This window comes from Eucyclogobius newberryi, unplaced genomic scaffold, assembly GCF_026437365.1.
Source record: "Eucyclogobius newberryi isolate DKJ021-1_F unplaced genomic scaffold, fEucNew1.0.hap1 SCAF_19, whole genome shotgun sequence".
NCBI lineage: Eukaryota > Metazoa > Chordata > Actinopteri > Gobiiformes > Gobiidae > Eucyclogobius > Eucyclogobius newberryi.
The window spans coordinates 4,430,974-4,452,319 of record NW_027315823.1 but is presented as its reverse complement, the minus strand read 5'-3'; the positions used below and the strand labels follow the sequence as shown (position 1 = coordinate 4,452,319).

The 21,346-nt window shown below is 44.9% G+C and overlaps 1 protein-coding gene across 1 annotated transcript in view; it reads right to left on the bottom strand.

Moving 5' to 3' along the window:
• The window catches only part of LOC140366259 (histone deacetylase 7-like), a 50,237-nt gene that overhangs the window by 11,988 nt on the left and 16,903 nt on the right, over positions 1 to 21,346 (bottom strand). Inside the window, exons 17-19 of the mRNA XM_072452926.1 lie at positions 19,747 to 19,834; positions 16,850 to 16,969; positions 4,001 to 4,098 (exon numbers count right to left, since the gene is read on the bottom strand). Coding sequence (XP_072309027.1) covers positions 4,001 to 4,098; positions 16,850 to 16,969; positions 19,747 to 19,834 — 306 coding nt within the window. The remainder of the gene's footprint in view (positions 1 to 4,000; positions 4,099 to 16,849; positions 16,970 to 19,746; positions 19,835 to 21,346) is intronic.

The window sequence follows — 21,346 nt, the reverse complement described above, 5'->3', positions numbered from 1 at the left end:
CACCTGCCCGACACCTGACCGACACCTGACCGATACCTGACCGATACCTGACCGACACCTGCCCGACACCTGACCGACACCTGCCCGACACCTGACCAACACCTGCCCGACACCTGACCGACACCTGACCGACACCTGACCGACACCTGCCCGACACCTGACCGACACCTGACCGATACCTGACCGATACCTGACCGACACCTGCCCGACACCTGACCGACACCTGCCCGACACCTGACCGACACCTGCCCGACACCTGACCGATACCTGACCGACACCTGACCGACACCTGACCAACATCTGACCGACACCTGACCGATACCTGCCCGACACCTGACCGACACCTGCCCGACACCTGACCAACACCTGACCGACACCTGACCGATACCTGACCGACACCTGACCGACACCTGACCGACATGACTGCCTCGTTAGGCTCGTTTGACCTGCTTCACTCCTCAGTGCAATAGCACAGGGTCAGCGCGATAGAGCGCCCCCTGCAGCTCCTTTGTGACATACATTGTCAGAAAATAGATGCAAAAACTTTTTTCTAACTTTTCATTCTTTCGTTATCATAATAAGACGGTAGAATCGCATAAAATATTTAACGTTGCCAAATATCAAAAAGAGCCAGGGTTTCTTAGGAGAAGTGTCTTTAGGTTTTCCACCTCGGGACACCAGGGGGCGACGACAGACACAAACAACCAGGAAGTACATATTCACCATCACAGGGACTTACAAAGACGTTTATACGCTGAAAATGTGACTTAATTCTGGTTTAAGTTGTTTTTCCATAAAAACAAAATAATTTAAATGTTGAAATAAGAAACGTCAAAACTGTTCAAAAAGCTGAAGAATGAGTGAATGTTTTTACTCTTATAAACTGAAGTAAAAGTGTCACAAAAGTAAAACCACACTTTGGCTCCGCCTCCAAACACGCAGACGCTGGAGAGTAAATCACGTCAAACTCGATTACAAAACATCCACTCATCATTTCATCAGCACATTTTATAAAACAGACATACTTACACTCTTGTCTCTGGAGCCATGACTCACAGGCCCATATCCCACTTTAAAGGGGCACTATGTCACTTTAAAGGGACACTATGTCACTTTAAAGGGGCACTATGTCACTTTAAAGGGACACTATGTCACTTTAAAGGGACACTATGCACTTTAAAGGGGCACTATGTCACTTTAAAGGGGCACTATGTCACTTTGAAGGGGCACTGTGTCACTTTAAAGGGGCACTATGTCACTTTGAAGGGGCACTGTGTCACTTTAAATGGGCACTGTCACTTTAAAGGGGCACTATGTCACTTTAAAGGGGCACTATAACTATGTCACTTTAAAGGGGCACTATGCACTTTAAAGGGGCACTGTGTCACTTTAAAGGGGCACTATGCACTTTAAAGGGGCACTGTGTCACTTTAAAGGGGCACTATGCACTTCAAAGGGGCACTGTGTCACTTTAAAGGGGCACTATGCACTTTAAAGGGGCACTGTGTCACTTTAAAGGGGCACTATGCACTTCAAAGGGGAACTGTGTCACTTTAAAGGGGCACTATGTCATTTTAAAGGGGCACTATCTCACTTTAAAGAGGCACTATGTAGGGGGTCGGAGTGATGGGGGTCTGCTTTTGGGGAGTCGGGGTGATCGGAGTGGCGAGGTGGGGGTGGGGGTGGTCTCCTGTCCTCGTCCAGTCTCGTAGACGCACGGCTACCAAGCAGCGACATCAGTGGAAATATTAAAGCCTATAGAATGAAGCCTAAAGAATAAAGCTGTACGGTGGAAGCACCGAACGTCAAAGAAGGAGGGGAAGATGAAGAAGAGTCTCCCTGGAATAAAGCCGGTTGTTGTTGTTGTTGTTGTTGTTGTTTTATGGCGGTTGGCATCCGAGTGTTGCATTACCGCCAGACTGGTTGGTCTCTGAAACAACAACAACTATTCTAGTCACAAAGACATATCATGACCTCATGGGCTTTGTAACACCAAAGCAATGGAAGGTGTACTTTTACGGACTACGACAGTCTGAGGACTACGACAAAGTCTGAGGAATAAAGTCTGGCGGTAATGCAACAATTGGATGCCAACCGCCATAAAACAACAACAACAACAACAACAACTATGCACTTTAAAGGGGGACTATGTTACTTTAAAGGGGCACTATCTCACTTTAAAGGGGCACTATCTCACTTTAAAGGGGCACTATCTCACTTTAAAGAGGCACTATGCACTTTAAAGGGGCACTATGTCACTTTAAAGGGGCACTATGCACTTTAAAGGGGGACTATGTCACTTTAAAGGGGCACTATGCACTTTAAAGGGGCACTATGCACTTTAAAGGGGCACTATGCACTTTAAAGATAAGATAAGATATTACTTTATTGTCCACACATGGGGAAATTTCATTGTTACAACGCAGTAGATACAGAGGAAAAGGACAGATAACTTATAGGAAGTTTAAAAACACTCTTAATAGAAGAACTCTTATAAACAAAACTCTTATAAACAAAAACCCCTATAGACAAAACCTCTCATTTTCTAATAAGGAATGGAGGGGAAAAATAAAGATAAAATAAAATAAAAACAGCTAACGTAAGACAAAATCATACTAATAATAATGGTAAAATAAACACTCTTTACATCAGTTATATGCACATGAATGTGACATTATTGCATGTGAGTACGACAGTAATTGCACATGGTTAAGTCTGTATTGCACATGGTTAAGCCAGTATTGCACATGGTTAAGTCAGTATTACACATGGTTAAGTCAGTATTGCACATGGTTAAGTCAGTATTGCACATGGTTAAGTCAGTATTGCACATGGTTAAGTCAGTATTGCACATGTTCAGGGCTCAGTGTTTGTTGTAGAGTCTGACAGCAGCAGAATGAAAGACGTGTGAAACGTCTCCTTCACACATAGAGGGTGGATCGCACTAACATCTCTATGAGACAAGTGCAGTTACATAGTGCACCTTTAACACCTTTAACACCTTTAACACCTTTAACGGCTTGTTAAGAATAACGTTCCCTCACAAATGTATCTGGAGTTATGAATCCTGCTGACGTCAGACAATGAGGTCCAACGCACAAATAACTCGTCTTTACACGGTATCGTAGTCGTGAAACTAAAGAATCCACTCAGACGTCACTCAAGCTCTGGTTCACAATCAGTCGTCCACCTTCAGGGCTGTAACTCCTCCCTTAGGGCGACGCCCCTCTACCTCAGAGCACCTTGTTCCAGAAGTTTCTATATTTATTGAGTCAGAGCTGCCAATCTCACCAGCAAATGAGTTCAACACAAATAAAAGCCGGAGAAACGGGGCTTTTGACTTTGACTTCAAGACTTTTGTCCACTTGAAAGAACGAAAGTACAGAAAAGAAAGAGAAAGAAAAGAGTACCGAAAAGAAAGAGGCAAAAGTCAGTGGTGCAGAGTATCAGTGCCTTTAGATTGAAAATGATTTCCGGATGGAAGTGAAAACATCTCAGTTGGAAACGTTCAGAATGTTTTAATGTAATACTTCTCTAGTCGAAGCATGATTTTTAAAGGACAAATATGATGCATTATTTCTATTGTCATTGGCCTTTAAACCTTTGAGATAAAAGTGAGACAAAAGTTAGACAAACGTGAAATAAAAGTGAGATAAAAGTGAGATAAAAGTTAGATAAAAGTGAGACCTTACTTATCTGTTTTTCTTATGTTTGAAGTTTATAATTGTACTTCCTGGTTGGACAAAAGCACAAATATGACATAGGTAGAGGTCATTCCACAGCTGTTACCTAGCAACCAGACTGTAAACAAGAGCCAAACGCCACCTAAATGACACAACAGTTCTGATCTGACACACAATAATACCATAAAACACCTTTATTTAGTCCAACCATGGTTTAAATTGTCTCTGTGTCGCACACTGATGACATCACAGAGGGACACAGCTCTCGGTGGGTCGTGGGTCCAGTCCCTTTAGTGTTTTTGGTTTCATGTTTTTACCTGAAAGCGGCGAGGTACTCTACGTCTCCCATCGGGGCGTCCAGTCCTCCGGTCCAGGCCACGTTCACGTTGAAACCTTCTCCGGCTCCTGCCCCGACCTTCAACACAACAACACACTTTCAACACAACAACACACTTTCAACACAACAACACAACAACACACCTTCAACACAACAACACACCTATAACACAACAACACACCTTCAACACAACAACACAACAACACACCTTCAACACAACAACACACCTTCAACACAACAACACAACATCAACAAAACAACACACCTATAACACAACAACACACCTTCAACACAGCAACACAACAACACACCTTCAACACAACAACACACCTATAACACAACAACACACCTCTAACACAACAACACGCCTTCAACACAACAACACACCTATAACACAACAACACACCTCTAACACAACAACACGCCTTCAACACAACAACACACCTTCAACACAACAACACACCTTCAACACAACAACACACTTTCAACACAACAACACAACAACACACCTTCAACACAACAACACACCTATAACACAACAACACACCTTCAACACAACAACACAACAACACACCTTCAACACAACAACACAACATCAACAAAACAACACACCTATAACACAACAACACACCTTCAACACAGCAACACAACAACACACCTTCAACACAACAACACACCTATAACACAACAACACACCTCTAACACAACAACACGCCTTCAACACAACAACACACCTTCAACACAACAACACACCTTCAACACAACAACACGCCTTCAACACAACAACACAACAACACACTTTCAACACAACAACACAACAACACACCTTCAACACAACAACACACCTCTAACACAACAACACACCTTCAACACAACAACACGCCTTCAACACAACAACACACCTTCAACACAACAACACACCTTCAACACAACAACACACCTTCAACACAACAACACACCTTCAACACAACAACACACCTTCAACACAACAACACTCAGTTTAACAAGAGCATTTTTACTGGTTTTGTTCAGGCCTGATCTAAGCCTGGTTTAGTCTAGTTTAAGGTCTAAACCAGGTCTAAACCAGGACTAAACCAGCTCTAAACCAGCTCTAAATCAGGACTAAACCAGGTCTAAACCAGGACTAAACCAGGTCTAAACCAGGACTAAACCTGGACTAAACCAGGACTAAACCAGCTCTAAACCAGGACTAAACCAGCTCTAAACCAGGACTAAACCAGCTCTAAACCAGGACTAAACCAGTAAAATGAGCATTACTGGTTTAGTCTAGTTTAAGGGTGCGTTCACACTGAAACTAGGACTAGATCAGGACCAACCCAAGTACTTTAAACCTCGTTTCAGTCCCTGTTTAGTCCTGGTTTAGATCTGATTTAGTCCAGGTTAAAATGTGGTTTAAGTGTAGAAATTATACTTTTCTTTTTGTCATAATCCAAAATATTAAAATATACCGTATTTTCCGAACTATAAGTCGCACCTTTTTTCATAGTTTTGGCCGGAGTGCGACTTATACTTATATTTATACTTATATACTTATATTTACATGTGTCGGTGTAATCCCTCCCTCTATATTTACATGTGTTTTTTTCTTCTCTATTATGCATTTTTTGGCTGGTGCGACTTATGCTCCGGAAAATACGGTAATGTTGTTTTTTCACATTATCTTCAGAAAGTAGTGCCATTTGTATTATTTTTTTTGCTATTTCATCTATTTTATTAGAACATTTAAGAAAAAATACAACACAACAACAGAAAAATGAAAACACACAAAAAAACATGAGCTGGACCAGAAAAACATAAGTAGAGTAAAGGAATAAAAGTAGAAAATAAGGGCGTGGCATCAACAAACAAAAAAAAAGAAGAAGAATTAGAGGATTAAGTTCAGAATAATTGTCCAATTTTGTCCTTTCTTTTTCTTTTTTTTTCAAATTTGTCTATTTTCAAGTTGAGTCCTGAGGTAATTTTTTCCATAATGCATTTGTCGGTTATGATATTAGTCTCGTGGTGACATTTATTCAACTCCAAAGATGAGTTAAAAATGCCTAAACTGTGAGATTAACTGTGGATCATAAATGTGTAAATGTTTCTTTCCAAAACAGTGAATCCAGTGAGTTATAAAGCCCTCGTTTCTCATTCTTACACCACAGCAGAGTCAGAGCCCCGCCCCCGGCCCCGCCCCCTGGCCCTGGCCCCGCCCCCGGCCCAGACACCGCACGTGGAACTGTTTATGACGTTAATGAAGTAAAGATGACATTAAAAAAGCCACACTCGGCGCAGGATTCCGAGGCTGAACTCATTTGTCACAGATTTCGCAGTAAATCACGGCGCGACACAAACACGTCACCGAGAGTTCGACGGTTCGAGACGGTGAAGGTCGAGCTCGGCGTGAGGTCAGAGGTCAGAGGTTTGTGTTCGGACCAGTTGAACACGGAAATATTCCCAAAAAAAAACTCAGGAATTTCTTGAGTTCAATTCAACGGCTGATTCTGTTTTTGTGCTTAAACCGTGTAATAAGATAATAAGACCATAATAATATAAAAGTAACAACAAAAAGTGGGAAAAACACCCATTTTGCATGTGTTTATCGGGGTCTCAGGGATGAGCAGGGCCAAATATTGCTCAAGCTGTAATAAAAGTGAATAAAACCATCAAAAAGTACAAAAAAAATCAATGTTTTTATCCCTAATTCTGATTTAATTCACAATCTGTGTCTCATTTTCATGCATTTTCCTGACGTTCCTGATACGTCATTGTCATAAAGCAAAACGGCAAAACATAAAAGGTGGACGACCACTTTAACTCAATATTTCAACACCATGAAAAGAGAGCAAACAAAAAAGGCCATTCAAATATCTGCTCGATCTGTTCATCGTGTTGTTCTCCCCGTGTGTTTCACATTTAGTGCCGACACGCCACTTTGTGTGTTAGAAACTCTAAAATCCCAATGTTCATTTGATGTTTGCAGCACGTTCCAGGTCAGAGCTGGAAGAACAAAGTAAAGAAAGTAAAATAAACTAAACTAAAGTAAAGTAAACTCAAATCAGGGCGTTTTAAAGAAGGTGCGATGGCCTCAGATCAGAGGACGGAGGCGCTGAGAGCTCGGAGCCTCTGCTTTTGGCCCCTGCGCCTCCCCGAGCGTTTGGCCCTGCCCCTCCCCGAGCGTGTCGGGAGCTTGGACCGACCCGGGGCCTGGACCTCGGCCTGTCTCTTTGTAGTTCACGCCGGCCCCGCCCCTTCCATCACTCAGGCTGTCGAGAGCAGGGTTCACACTGGGTTTGACTGACAGGGTCTGGCACCAGGACGAACCGGGGGACGAGAGGGGGAGAGAGGGGGGAGAGAGGGGAGAGAGAGGGGGGGGGGGGAGAATCCTCTACTGCACATGTTCAGAAATCTGCACTTTCCCTGCAGTTCTCCTACAGAGCCAACAGGTCTGTGGACGACACCATCAACCTGGCACTCCACTTCTTCTTCAGCATCTGGACTCCCGGGAACCTACGCCAGGATCCTGTTTGTGAACTTCAGCTCTGCATTCAACACCATCCTCCCTGCTCTGCTCCACCTGCAGGACTCCACCTGCAGGGGGAGCGCCGACTCCACCTGCAGGGGGAGCGCCGACTCCACCTGCAGGAGGAGCGTCGACTCTGGCGCCGACTTCCTGATGGATCGGAGGCAGTGCGTGCGGCTGGTGAAGAATGTCTCAGACACTGGGACTATCAGCACAGGTGCTCCACAGGGCTGTGTACTTTCTCCCCTGCTCCTCTCCCTGGAAACAAACTGCTGCACCTCCAGCCACGACTCTGTAAAACGAATTAAGTTTGCGGACGACACCACCCTCATTGCCATGACACCACCCTCATCAGGCTCATCTGGGACGGGGATGAGTCTCTACAGGTGGGAGGTGGAGCGGCTGGTGTCCTGGTGCGGCGGTAACAACCTGGAGTTCAACGCAACGAAAGTCACAGCCCCCCATCACCACCGTGGAATTCCTTCGCTTTCTCGGCACCACCATCACCAGGACCTCAAGTGGGAGCCACCATCAGCTCCCTCATCAAGAAGGCCCAGCAGAGGATGTACTTCCTGCAGCAGCTGAGGAAAGCAAAGCTTCCAATGCAGATGATGGTGCAGTTCTACACGGCCATCATTGAGTCCATCCTCACCTCCTCCATCACCTCCATCACCATATGGTACGCTGGAGTCACAACCAGGGAGAAACAGAGACTACAGCGCCCTCTGCTGAGAAGGTGACCGGCTGCAGACTTCCATCTCTGCAGGACCTGTACGTCTCCAGGGCTCTGGGACGAGCAGGTCGGATCACAGCCGACCTTTCTCACCCTGGACATGGACTATTTGAGCCACTCCCCTCAGGCAGGAGGCCACTCCCCTCAGGCAGGAGCCCACTCCCCTCAGGCAGGAGCCCACTCCCCTCAGGCAGGAGGCCACTCCCCTCAGGCAGGAGGCCACTCCCCTCAGGCAGGAGGCCACTCCCCTCAGGCAGGAGGCTACAGTCCATCCGGACCAGAACCGTTCTGTGGAGGCCTTAACTTAAACCAAACGTGCCTGATCGTCCAAAATAAACCTTTAGCAGCAAAAACTGTGTAAAGTTTGTGAGGCAGAACTGTCCTGATTTATAGACTTACTATTAATTAATAATAATTAATAATTTATTTCAGTTAAAGTTTCATAACGTTCAGTTTTAGAGACACATAACGTCAGCTGACCTGATGTTTCTCTGACCTGATGTTTCTCTGACCTGATGTTTCTCTGAACTCATGTTTCTCTGACCTGATGTTTCTCTGACCTGATGTTTCTCTGACCTGATGTTTCTCTGACCTAATGTTTCTCTGACCTGATGTTTCTCTGACCTCATGTTTCTCTAACCTGATGTTTCTCTGACCTAATGTTTCTCTGACCTGATGTTTTTCTGACCTGATGTTTCTCTGACCTCGTGTTTCTCTGACCTCGTGTTTCTCTGACCTCATGTTTCTCTGACCTGATGTTTCTCTGCCCTAATGTTTCTCTGACCTCGTGTTTCTCTGACCTCATGTTTCTCTGACCTGATGTTTCTCTGACCTGATGTTTCTCTGACCTCATGTTTCTCTAACCTGATGTTTCTCTGACCTCATGTTTCTCTGACCTGATGTTTCTCTGACCTCATGTTTCTCTAACCTGATGTTTCTCTGACCTAATGTTTCTCTGACCTGATGTTTTTCTGACCTGATGTTTCTCTGACCTCGTGTTTCTCTGACCTCGTGTTTCTCTGACCTCGTGTTTCTCTGACCTCATGTTTCTCTGACCTCATGTTTCTCTGACCTGATGTTTCTCTGACCTAATGTTTCTCTGACCTCGTGTTTCTCTGACCTCGTGTTTCTCTGACCTCGTGTTTCTCTGACCTCGTGTTTCTCTGACCTGATGTTTCTCTGACCTGATGTTTCTCTGACCTCGTGTTTCTCTGACCTCGTGTTTCACTGAGCTCATGTTTCTCTGACCTCGTGTTTCTCTGACCTCGTGTTTCACTGAGCTCATGTTTCTCTGACCTCATGTTTCTCTGACCTCATGTTTCTCTGACGTCATGTTTCTCTGACGTCATGTTTCTCTGACCTCATGTTTCTCTGACCTGATGTTTCTCTGACCTGATGTTTCTCTGACCTCGTGTTTTTCTGGTCCGTGTTTCACTGAGCTCATGTTTCTCTGACCTCGTGTTTCTCTGACCTCGTGTTTCTCTGACCTCGTGTTTCTCTGACCTTATGTTTCTCTGACCTTATGATTCTCTGACCTCATGTTTCTCTGACCTCATGTTTGTCTGACCTGATGTTTCTCTGACCTCATGTTTCTCTGTATCTTGTCTTCGTATGTGTCCGACTGACTAAACATGATCATTACATCGTTCAAACGGACATTTCCTTTGCAGCAGTGGCAGATTATTAAAAACATGATGATTATAGTTTCATTCTGCTTTTATGTGTCACGGCTCGTGTCATTTAATGATTCTGTAAATTCTTTACTGGAGTTATCTTTACTTAGCTTTATGGTTATTGTGTCATGAAATACATCAAATATTATTATTTCTCTTGATATTTTCAGTTGCAGATTTATCGCACTTCGAAATGTGTGATGGAAACGAGACTGTGTGGATGTAAACACAAGCGGGCGGCGCAGACCCCGATTGTGACGGCGAGTGCCACCTCGGAGTCGTTTATTGGCCTTGTGACGTCACCGCTGCCCCCTGCTGGTTTTACTGGAGGCTTACCGCACCAGACTGGGCCTCGCCACATCCAAGAGCGCTGCTTTTTAACGGGAAAACACTCACTATCCCAGCATCATTACTGCAGGGGCAGATGGGGTCCTGCCATTTAAGGGGGAGGGGGGCGGAGGGAGGGGGAGGAGGGGGAAGGGGAGGAGGAGAGGGAGGAGGAGGAGGAGAGGGAGGAGGAGGAGGAGGAGGAGGAGGAGGAGGAGGAGGAGGAGGAGGAGGAGGAGGAGGAGGAGGAGGAATAAGGGCATTATGGTGAGACCATAGTCATTTCCTGTATATTTCAATAAACAAATAGGCAATTCACATCCTGTTGTGAAAATCTAACTTTGAACACATGTCGGCATTTAGGGATAAACTCAGAACGGAAAAACAAAAGAACAGAAAGACATTGTGAGGAGTGAGATGAATACATATAAATGTGCGGAAGAGATGTCAAAAGTGTTTATTTGTAGTAATTGTGTATGTCATACAAAGGTGCACTACGTAACTTCTCTCCAGGAGATGTTATTATGGTCAATAAATAAGAACAAATTGCAATGGTTGTTCCACAAAACAACATTAAAGTATCAATGCTGCACAAAACACCTAGAAAAGCTCTAATTGTTAAAGCTCATTTATGTCATTTATGCTCCACAAAAATGGAGGCTTCTGCCCGTCCTGTGTGAGCTTTTGTAGAGACGGGACTGTACTCGTGCTGACCACTGGGGGCAGTAGTGAACACAGTGCAACAGTAGAAATCAACTATTATAGAATACATTTGATGCTAAATTGACTTTTTCAAGCTTTAATCTTATTCTAACTTTGTTCCTCATCAAAAAACATGTCTTGAGTTTTTCTTACAAGCTCGTTTTCTCCTTCTCTGAGCCTCAAAAAAACACTTGATTTACAATTCCTTACTTTAGTGACTTTGTCAAAGATCTGGAGGTCCCCTGTGCTGAGGTCCCACAAACCCATTCTGAGAAATTCTGACTCAAATCATGTAAAACCAGAGTTACACCAGTGTAACACCAGCATTAAACCAGAGTTACACCAGCGTGACACCAGAGTTACACCAGTGTAACACCAGCATTAAACCAGAGTTACACCAGCGTGACACCAGAGTTACACCAGCGTGACACCAGAGTTACACCAGTGTAACACCAGCATTAAACCAGAGTTACACCAGCGTGACACCAGAGTTACACCAGCGTGACACCAGAGTTACACCAGTGTAACACCAGCATTAAACCAGAGTTACACCAGCGTGACACCAGAGTTACACCAGTGTAACACCAGCATTAAACCAGAGTTACACCAGCGTGACACCAGAGTTACACCAGTGTAACACCAGCATTAAACCAGAGTTACACCAGCGTGACACCAGAGTTACACCAGCGTGACACCAGAGTTACACCAGTGTAACACCAGCATTAAACCAGAGTTACACCAGCGTGACACCAGAGTTACACCAGTGTAACACCAGCATTAAACCAGAGTTACACCAGCGTGACACCAGTGTAACACCAGCATTAAACCAGAGTTACACCAGTGTAACACCAGCATTAAACCAGAGTTACACCAGCGTGACACCAGAGTTACACCAGTGTAACACCAGCATTAAACCAGAGTTACACCAGCGTGACACCAGTGTAACACCAGCATTAAACCAGCGTGACACCAGTGTAACACCAGCATTAAACCAGAGTTACACCAGCGTGACACCAGAGTTACACCAGTGTAACACCAGCATTAAACCAGAGTTACACCAGCGTGACACCAGAGTTACACCAGTGTAACACCAGCATTAAACCAGAGTTACACCAGCGTGACACCAGAGTTACACCAGCGTGACACCAGAGTTACACCAGTGTAACACCAGCATTAAACCAGAGTTACACCAGCGTGACACCAGAGTTACACCAGCGTGACACCAGAGTTACACCAGTGTAACACCAGCATTAAACCAGAGTTACACCAGCGTGACACCAGAGTTACACCAGTGTAACACCAGCATTAAACCAGAGTTACACCAGCGTGACACCAGAGTTACACCAGCGTGACACCAGAGTTACACCAGTGTAACACCAGCATTAAACCAGAGTTACACCAGCGTGACACCAGAGTTACACCAGCGTGACACCAGAGTTACACCAGTGTAACACCAGCATTAAACCAGAGTTACACCAGCGTGACACCAGAGTTACACCAGTGTAACACCAGCATTAAACCAGAGTTACACCAGCGTGACACCAGTGTAACACCAGCATTAAACCAGAGTTACACCAGTGTAACACCAGCATTAAACCAGAGTTACACCAGCGTGACACCAGAGTTACACCAGTGTAACACCAGCATTAAACCAGAGTTACACCAGCGTGACACCAGTGTAACACCAGCATTAAACCAGCGTGACACCAGTGTAACACCAGCATTAAACCAGAGTTACACCAGCGTGACACCAGAGTTACACCAGTGTAACACCAGCATTAAACCAGAGTTACACCAGCGTGACACCAGAGTTACACCAGTGTAACACCAGCATTAAACCAGAGTTACACCAGTGTGACACCAGTGTAACACCAGCATTAAACCAGCGTGACACCAGTGTAACACCAGCATTAAACCAGAGTTACACCAGCGTGACACCAGAGTTACACCAGTGTAACACCAGCATTAAACCAGAGTTACACCAGCGTGACACCAGAGTTACACCAGCGTGACACCAGAGTTACACCAGCGTGACACCAGTGTAACACCAGCATTAAACCAGAGTTACACCAGTGTGACACCAGTGTAACACCAGCATTAAACCAGCGTGACACCAGTGTAACACCAGCATTAAACCAGAGTTACACCAGCGTGACACCAGAGTTACACCAGTGTAACACCAGCATTAAACCAGCGTGACACCAGTGTAACACCAGCATTAAACCAGCGTGACACCAGTGTAACACCAGCATTAAACCAGAGTTACACCAGCGTGACACCAGAGTTACACCAGTGTAACACCAGCATTAAACCAGAGTTACACCAGCGTGACACCAGAGTTACACCAGTGTAACACCAGCATTAAACCAGAGTTACACCAGTGTGACACCAGTGTAACACCAGCATTAAACCAGCGTGACACCAGTGTAACACCAGCATTAAACCAGAGTTACACCAGCGTGACACCAGAGTTACACCAGTGTAACACCAGCATTAAACCAGAGTTACACCAGCGTGACACCAGTGTAACACCAGCATTAAACCAGCGTGACACCAGTGTAACACCAGCATTAAACCAGAGTTACACCAGCGTGACACCAGAGTTACACCAGTGTAACACCAGCATTAAACCAGAGTTACACCAGCGTGACACCAGAGTTACACCAGCGTGACACCAGTGTAACACCAGCATTAAACCAGCGTGACACCAGTGTAACACAAGCATTAAACCAGAGTTACACCAGCGTGACACCAGTGTAACACCAGCATTAAACCAGCGTGACACCAGTGTAACACCAGCATTAAACCAGCGTGACACCAGTGTAACACCAGCATTAAACCAGAGTTACACCAGCGTGACACCAGAGTTACACCAGCGTGACACCAGAGTTACACCAGCGTGACACCAGTGTAACACCAGCATTAAACCAGAGTTACACCAGTGTGACACCAGTGTAACACCAGCATTAAACCAGCGTGACACCAGTGTAACACCAGCATTAAACCAGAGTTACACCAGCGTGACACCAGAGTTACACCAGTGTAACACCAGCATTAAACCAGCGTGACACCAGTGTAACACCAGCATTAAACCAGAGTTACACCAGTGTAACACCAGTGTAACACCAGCATTAAACCAGAGTTACACCAGCGTGACACCAGTGTAACACCAGCATTAAACCAGCGTGACACCAGTGTAACACCAGCATTAAACCAGAGTTACACCAGCGTGACACCAGAGTTACACCAGTGTAACACCAGCATTAAACCAGAGTTACACCAGCGTGACACCAGAGTTACACCAGCGTGACACTAGTGTAACACCAGCATTAAACCAGCGTGACACCAGTGTAACACAAGCATTAAACCAGAGTTACACCAGCGTGACACCAGCATTAAACCAGAGTTACACCAGCGTGACACCAGAGTTACACCAGCGTGACACCAGTGTAACACCAGCATTAAACCAGCGTGACACCAGTGTAACACCAGCATTAAACCAGAGTTACACCAGTGTAACACCAGTGTAACACCAGCATTAAACCAGAGTTACACCAGCGTGACACCAGTGTAACACCAGCATTAAACCAGAGTTACACCAGTGTAACACCAGTGTAACACCAGCATTAAACCAGAGTTACACCAGTGTAACACCAGTGTAACACCAGCATTAAACCAGAGTTACACCAGTGTAACACCAGTGTAACACCAGCATTAAACCAGAGTTACACCAGCGTGACACCAGAGTTACACCAGCGTGACACCAGAGTTACACCAGCGTGACACCAGTGTAACACCAGCATTAAACCAGAGTTACACCAGTGTGACACCAGTGTAACACCAGCATTAAACCAGCGTGACACCAGTGTAACACCAGCATTAAACCAGAGTTACACCAGCGTGACACCAGAGTTACACCAGTGTAACACCAGCATTAAACCAGCGTGACACCAGTGTAACACCAGCATTAAACCAGAGTTACACCAGTGTAACACCAGTGTAACACCAGCATTAAACCAGAGTTACACCAGCGTGACACCAGTGTAACACCAGCATTAAACCAGCGTGACACCAGTGTAACACCAGCATTAAACCAGAGTTACACCAGCGTGACACCAGAGTTACACCAGTGTAACACCAGCATTAAACCAGAGTTACACCAGCGTGACACCAGAGTTACACCAGCGTGACACTAGTGTAACACCAGCATTAAACCAGCGTGACACCAGTGTAACACCAGCATTAAACCAGAGTTACACCAGCGTGACACCAGTGTAACACCAGCATTAAACCAGCGTGACACCAGTGTAACACCAGCATTAAACCAGAGTTACACCAGTGTGACACCAGAGTTACACCAGTGTAACACCAGCATTAAACCAGAGTTACACCAGCGTGACACCAGAGTTACACCAGCGTGACACCAGAGTTACACCAGCGTGACACCAGTGTAACACCAGCATTAAACCAGAGTTACACCAGTGTAACACCAGCATTAAACCAGAGTTACACCAGCGTGACACCAGAGTTACACCAGTGTAACACCAGAGTTACACCAGTGTAACACCAGAGTAACATTAGCGTAGCACCAGAGTAACACCAGAGTAAAACCAGAGTAACATTAGCTTAGCACCAGAGCACCAAAGCCAAAGTGTACATACATGCTAATGCTAATGCTAATTCCTTAAATCTAATGTTGTGCTGGACAATACAGCACCAAAATGAAGCGGTCAACAGTTTGGCAATATGTTTGTTATTGTAGCTATCAAGAGCCACAAAAGTTGCAAACTAGAGCAGACTTTAGAAAGTGGAGCTGGACATTAGATATTGACTGTTTTTACTCGTTGGCAAACAAGTTATATATATATATATATATATATATATATATATATATATATATATATATATATATATATATATATATATATATATAATATAATATATATGTATAGCTGTCTACAAACGTAAAAGTTCATGGTTTTATTTTGCTGCCTCATTTAGATGAACATAAGTTTGTTTAGCCTGGTGCAGCTGAAACAAACACGTCACTCATGGAAAGTCCATTCACATTGTATGAAATGACACTATGTCTTCTCTGTTTAGACATCGCCTTTTTTGTCCTTCAAAAGTGTTATTAACACGCAGAGGGAATGACGTGTGCTTGAGACACTTCTGTCTGCTGTTTGGTGAAGGTCGTACAAGGTCGATATTATGAGCAATGCGTCTGTGTTTCACTTTACAATGTTAGGCATGATTCATTCACTCTACTTCTGTAGCCTCAGCTGCCCTGGGGCAGACTGAAGGAAGTGAGGCCAAAGATCTGCACCACCCTCCTACTGCTATAACAGTAGTAATAGCAGTAGTAACAGCAGTAGTAATAGCAGTAGTAATAGCAGTAGTAATAGCAGTAGTAACAGCAGCAGTAATAGCAGCAGTAACAACAGCAGTAATAGCAGTAGTAATAGCAGTAGTAATAACTGTAATAATAGCAGTAGTAATAGTAGTAGTAACAGCAGCAGTAATAACAGCAGTAATAGCAGTAGTAACAGCAGTAGTAACAGCAGCAGTAATAGCAGCAGTAACAACAGCAGTAATAGCAGTAGTAATAGCAGCAGTAATAACAGCAGTAATAGCAGTAGTAACAGCAGTAGTAATAGCAGCAGTAGTAACAGCAGTAGTAACAGCAGTAGTAGTAACAGCAGTAGTAACAGCAGTAGTAGTAATAGCAGTAGTAATAGCAGTAGTAACAGCAGTAGTAACAGCAGTAGTAACAGCAGTAGTAACAGCAGTAGTAATAGCAGTAGCAGTAGTAGCAGTAATAGCAGTAGTAACAGCAGTAGTAACAGCAGTAGTAATATTAGTAGTAGTTACCTCATTGGGGTGTCCGCTGCCGGGGAAGAACCTGCCCTGGTCGTATCGGTGCAGTGAGATGTAGAGCACCCTCGGGTCACTGTAGAAAGCGTCCTGAGTCCCGTTGCCATGGTGAATGTCCTGTGCAACAACATAAGTGAAACATGACTTTAAACAGCACAGGTCTATGTTTTAAGAGCAAATACTAGGGACAGAACCCGTTAGTGCTGTGGTTTAGGGGTTGAATCAACAGCACATATGTCAGAATCTGTGCCTCGGCTTCAGCGCTGTGACAGCCATTTCTAGAGCAGACAATTTGCTGAATGTCCTCCCTGCTCTTCTCCCACATTTCACACTTGTGCTGCTAAAAACAATCGGCTGACTGGTCAAACAATTATTTCTATTGTACATTAAGACTTGTGAAGTATATTTTAACTTAACAAAGGTTGACATACGGCGATTAAAGGCTTCCAGCAGAGAATGTGTATTATTGATAAAAAACTGAAAATGTTGTTCTGTTCTACCAGTTTGATTTAATAATGCCACTGTGTTTGTGATAAAATACCCTCTGCATATATGTTAGAGTTTGTATAGTCCAGAAAATTATAATGATCATAAATTACAATGATTTAAATCCGCTTCATTCGTTCGTGCTTCCGTGGTGAAGAGACACCTGTACGATCCCATCACACACGTTCAGTTCAAGAATGGCTCTAGATACAAAGATGTCCTTCAGTCTAGACACCTAGACAGGTGTTTTACTGCACCTAAAACTACGTCCGGACGGCAGCAAAGAGAAGAAATGACAGGGTTGGGCCTCATGAGCAGTGGAGTTGATCCATGTGAGGTCCTCAGAGATATGAGTCCCCAGGAAGTAACCCTCACTCTGGACTTGGAGAGCAGGTAACCCCTTGTCTCAGAAGCTAATTCATTAACTCTTTTGTTTATTATGAAAATGAGATGTTTGTTGAGCACCACTTTGTCAGCTTTTTTTATTTTTCTGCTCCAGACATTTTTATTTTTGGATGTTGAGGCTATGTCCAGTTCAGTAAAGTCACTGGTCCTTCAGCTCCTTCAGCTCCTTCAGCTCCTTCAGCTCCTTCAGCTCCTTCAGCCTCCTGATTGCAGACGCCAGACTCGTCCAGCTATAGTCCTCCTGCAGGACCCACAGTGCCAGATACAAAAAGCCCTCCTCTTAATCTTGGCCTTTCCACTTAAAGAGCAAATGTATTTTTAACAATTGAGATATCACTTTTTTTTGACCATTTTCCTCAGCAAGGGACCATAACGTGTGCCATATTTTACAAAAATCCCCGTCTTCTTTGTGCGTTTAGCCATCGTTTCAGAGGAGACGTAGAGCCAACGAGCCCTGTCTCTTTCATCCACGTAAGATCGTTATTTTTAACCAGTCCCACTGCTGTTGTTTCACCGGTGTGTTCAAGGGGTGTATGGAAATACGGTCAAGTGTGAAAAGGGGAAGAGCAGAGGGCCCAGGACACAACCCTGTGGCACCCCAGTAAATAGACTAGTCACTATAATTCAGAATAATCACTGCAGCCCCAGTTCACAATGTGCTGTGCTGTTTATTAAAGCCGACAGAGCGAAAAAAAATCCTGAACAACAAAACAAAACATCAGAACTGCATTATAAAAAATTAGGCCCGTCCCAAGTTTGGCATTAACAACTTCAGCACCTGCACGAAAGTATCTGAGCCGAATCAGGCAAGGACACGGCCTCCAGCGAACGAGCGAGTGAACGATGAACTCTCAGAGGTTCGCAGTCGAGTGAGAAACGTTCTGCGCACACGTGGACAGAGAACGTTCTGCGTTCTGCGTGCACGTGGACAGAGAACGTTCTGCGTTCTGCGCGCACGTGGACAGAGAACATTCTGCGGACAGAGAACGTTCTGCGCACACGTGGACAGAGAACGTTGTGCGCACACGTGGACAGAGAACGTTGTGCGCGCACGTGGACAGAGAACGTTGTGCGCGCACGTGGACAGAGAACGTTCTGCGCGCACGTGGACAGAGAACGTCCTGCGCGCACGTGGACAGAGAACGTCCTGCGCGCACGTGGACAGAGAACATTCTGCGCGCACGTGGACAGAGAACGTTCTGCGCACACGTGGACAGAGAACGTTGTGCGCACACGTGGACAGAGAACTTCCTGCGCGCACGTGGACAGAGAACGTCCTGCGCGCACGTGGACAGAGAACATTCTGTGCGCACGTGGACAGAGAATATTCTGCGCGCACGTGGACAGAGAACGTTCTGCGCACACGTGGACAGAGAACTTTCTGCGCACACGTGGACAGAGAACGTTCTGCGCACACGTGGACAGCGAACGTTCTGCGCACACGTGGACGGACGAGTTCTTTGTGAACGTGATGTGTTCAGGGCCCAGCGTTCAGTCGTAAACAACAGTGTTATCAGACAAACTGCTCCCAGATGGAGGACAGAGCAGTTACTACATCTGTGTAATTATATTCAGACATCTTTAATACCACGTGGAGGACAGGAGAGTAGAGTAGTAGAGTAGTAGTAGTAGTAGTAGTAGTAGTAGTAGTAGTAGTAGTAGCAGTAGTAGTAGCAGTAGTAGTAGTAGTAGTAGTAGTAGTAGTAGTAGTAGCAGTAGTAGTAGTAGTAGTAGTAGCAGTAGTAGTAGCAGTAGTTGTAGCAGTAGTAGTAGTAGTATTAGTAGTAGTAGTAGTAGCAGTAGCAGTAGCAGTAGCAGTAGCAGTAGCAGTAGCAGTAGTAGTAGCAGTAGTAGTAGCAGTAGTAGTAGCAGTAGTAGTAGTAGTATTAGTAGTAGTAGTAGTAGCAGTAGCAGTAGCAGTAGCAGTAGCAGTAGTAGTAGTAGCAGTAGCAGTAGCAGTAGCAGTAGCAGTAGCAGTAGCAGTAGCAGTAGTAGTATCTTACCCAGTCCAGGATGAGTATCTTGTTGAGGTTGAGTCTCTGTAGAACTTGTTTGGCGGCGATTGCCACAGAGTTAAAGTAACAAAAGCCTCTGAAACACAGAAAACAACAAACAAACAAACAATGGAATCATGAGGTTAAATGTTCAAACCCGACTTTTTACTGAGGTTTTACAGAGATGGAGGAGAAATAAAGTAAGACTGCAACTAACGATTGTTTTGCTAATCAATTCGTCCTGCAATTATTCTTTCAGTTCATGGATCTGTTTAGAACGCCAAAGTGACGAGATGAAAAGATGTTTCATACATTTGAGCAGATGAAGCTGAAGTGAAGCTGCTGAAGCACATTTAGGGTCTAAAGACTGTAATTTTCATGGATTTACAGTACTTTATGACTCAATTTGAGTCATAAAGCTTATTTTCTCAGCTCATGAAACCTACAGTACGTAAAGACAAGTTAACAATTATTTAATTACTAAATTATGGCAATTATTTATTATCAATTAATTGCAATTCATTGAATATCTCTTCACCCTTTACACTGCAGACTTCAGACATGACACGGACAGCTGTGTCCTGCAGAAGTTCTCTGATGACTCTGCCATCATCGGACTCATCACGGACGACGATGACGCGGAGTACAGAGGACTGGCGCAGGACTTTGTGGACTGGTGTCAGCGGAACCACCTCCTCATCAACGCAGGGAAGACCAAGGAGATGGTGGTGGACTTCCGCAGACACCACCCCACTGCCCCCTCACCAGTGAACATCCAGGGACGGGACATTGAGAGAGTGGACTCATACAAGTACCTGGTGTTCATCTGAACCACAAACTGGACTGGACTCATAACACAGACGCACTGTGCAGGAAGAGCCAGAGTCGGCTCTACCTCCTGAGGAGACTCAGGTCTTTTGGAGTGACAGGGCCACTCCTGAAGCCCTTCTACGACTCTGTGGTGGCATCAGCCCTCCTGTATGGTGTGGCCTGCTGGAGCAGCAGCATCACAGAGAGGGAGAGTAAGAAGCTGGACAGAGTCATCAAGAAGTCCAGCTCCGTCCTGGGCTGTGCTCTGGACTCGGTGCAGGAGGTGGGGGACAGGAGGGTCCTGGCTAGATTCACATCTATGCTGGACCATGATTGTCGCCCCCTGCAGGACACTCTCTCCGCTCTGGAGAGCAGCTTCAGTGAGAGACTGATCCACCCTCGATGTGTGAAGGAAAGGTTTCGCAGGTCTTTCCTTCCTGCTGCTGTCAGACTTTATAACAAAAACTGTTAGTACTGAACACTCGCAATACTGACCTAACCTAATACTGATGTGCAATTCTGTCATATGTGCAATTGGTGTTGGAATTCATGTGCAATTCATGTGCAATTACTGTGAAATTCATGTGCAATCTATGTGCTGTCGTGACACATATTCATGTGCAATTACTGTCGTGATCACATGCAATGGTATTTATGTATTTATTTATTTATTTGTCTATGGGAGTTTTTATTTATTTATAGTAGATCTTCTACTGAAAGTGTTTTTCAGACTTCCTATAAGTGTTCTGTTCTTCTGTATCTACCTGCGTTGCACCAATGAAATTTCCCCATGTGGGAC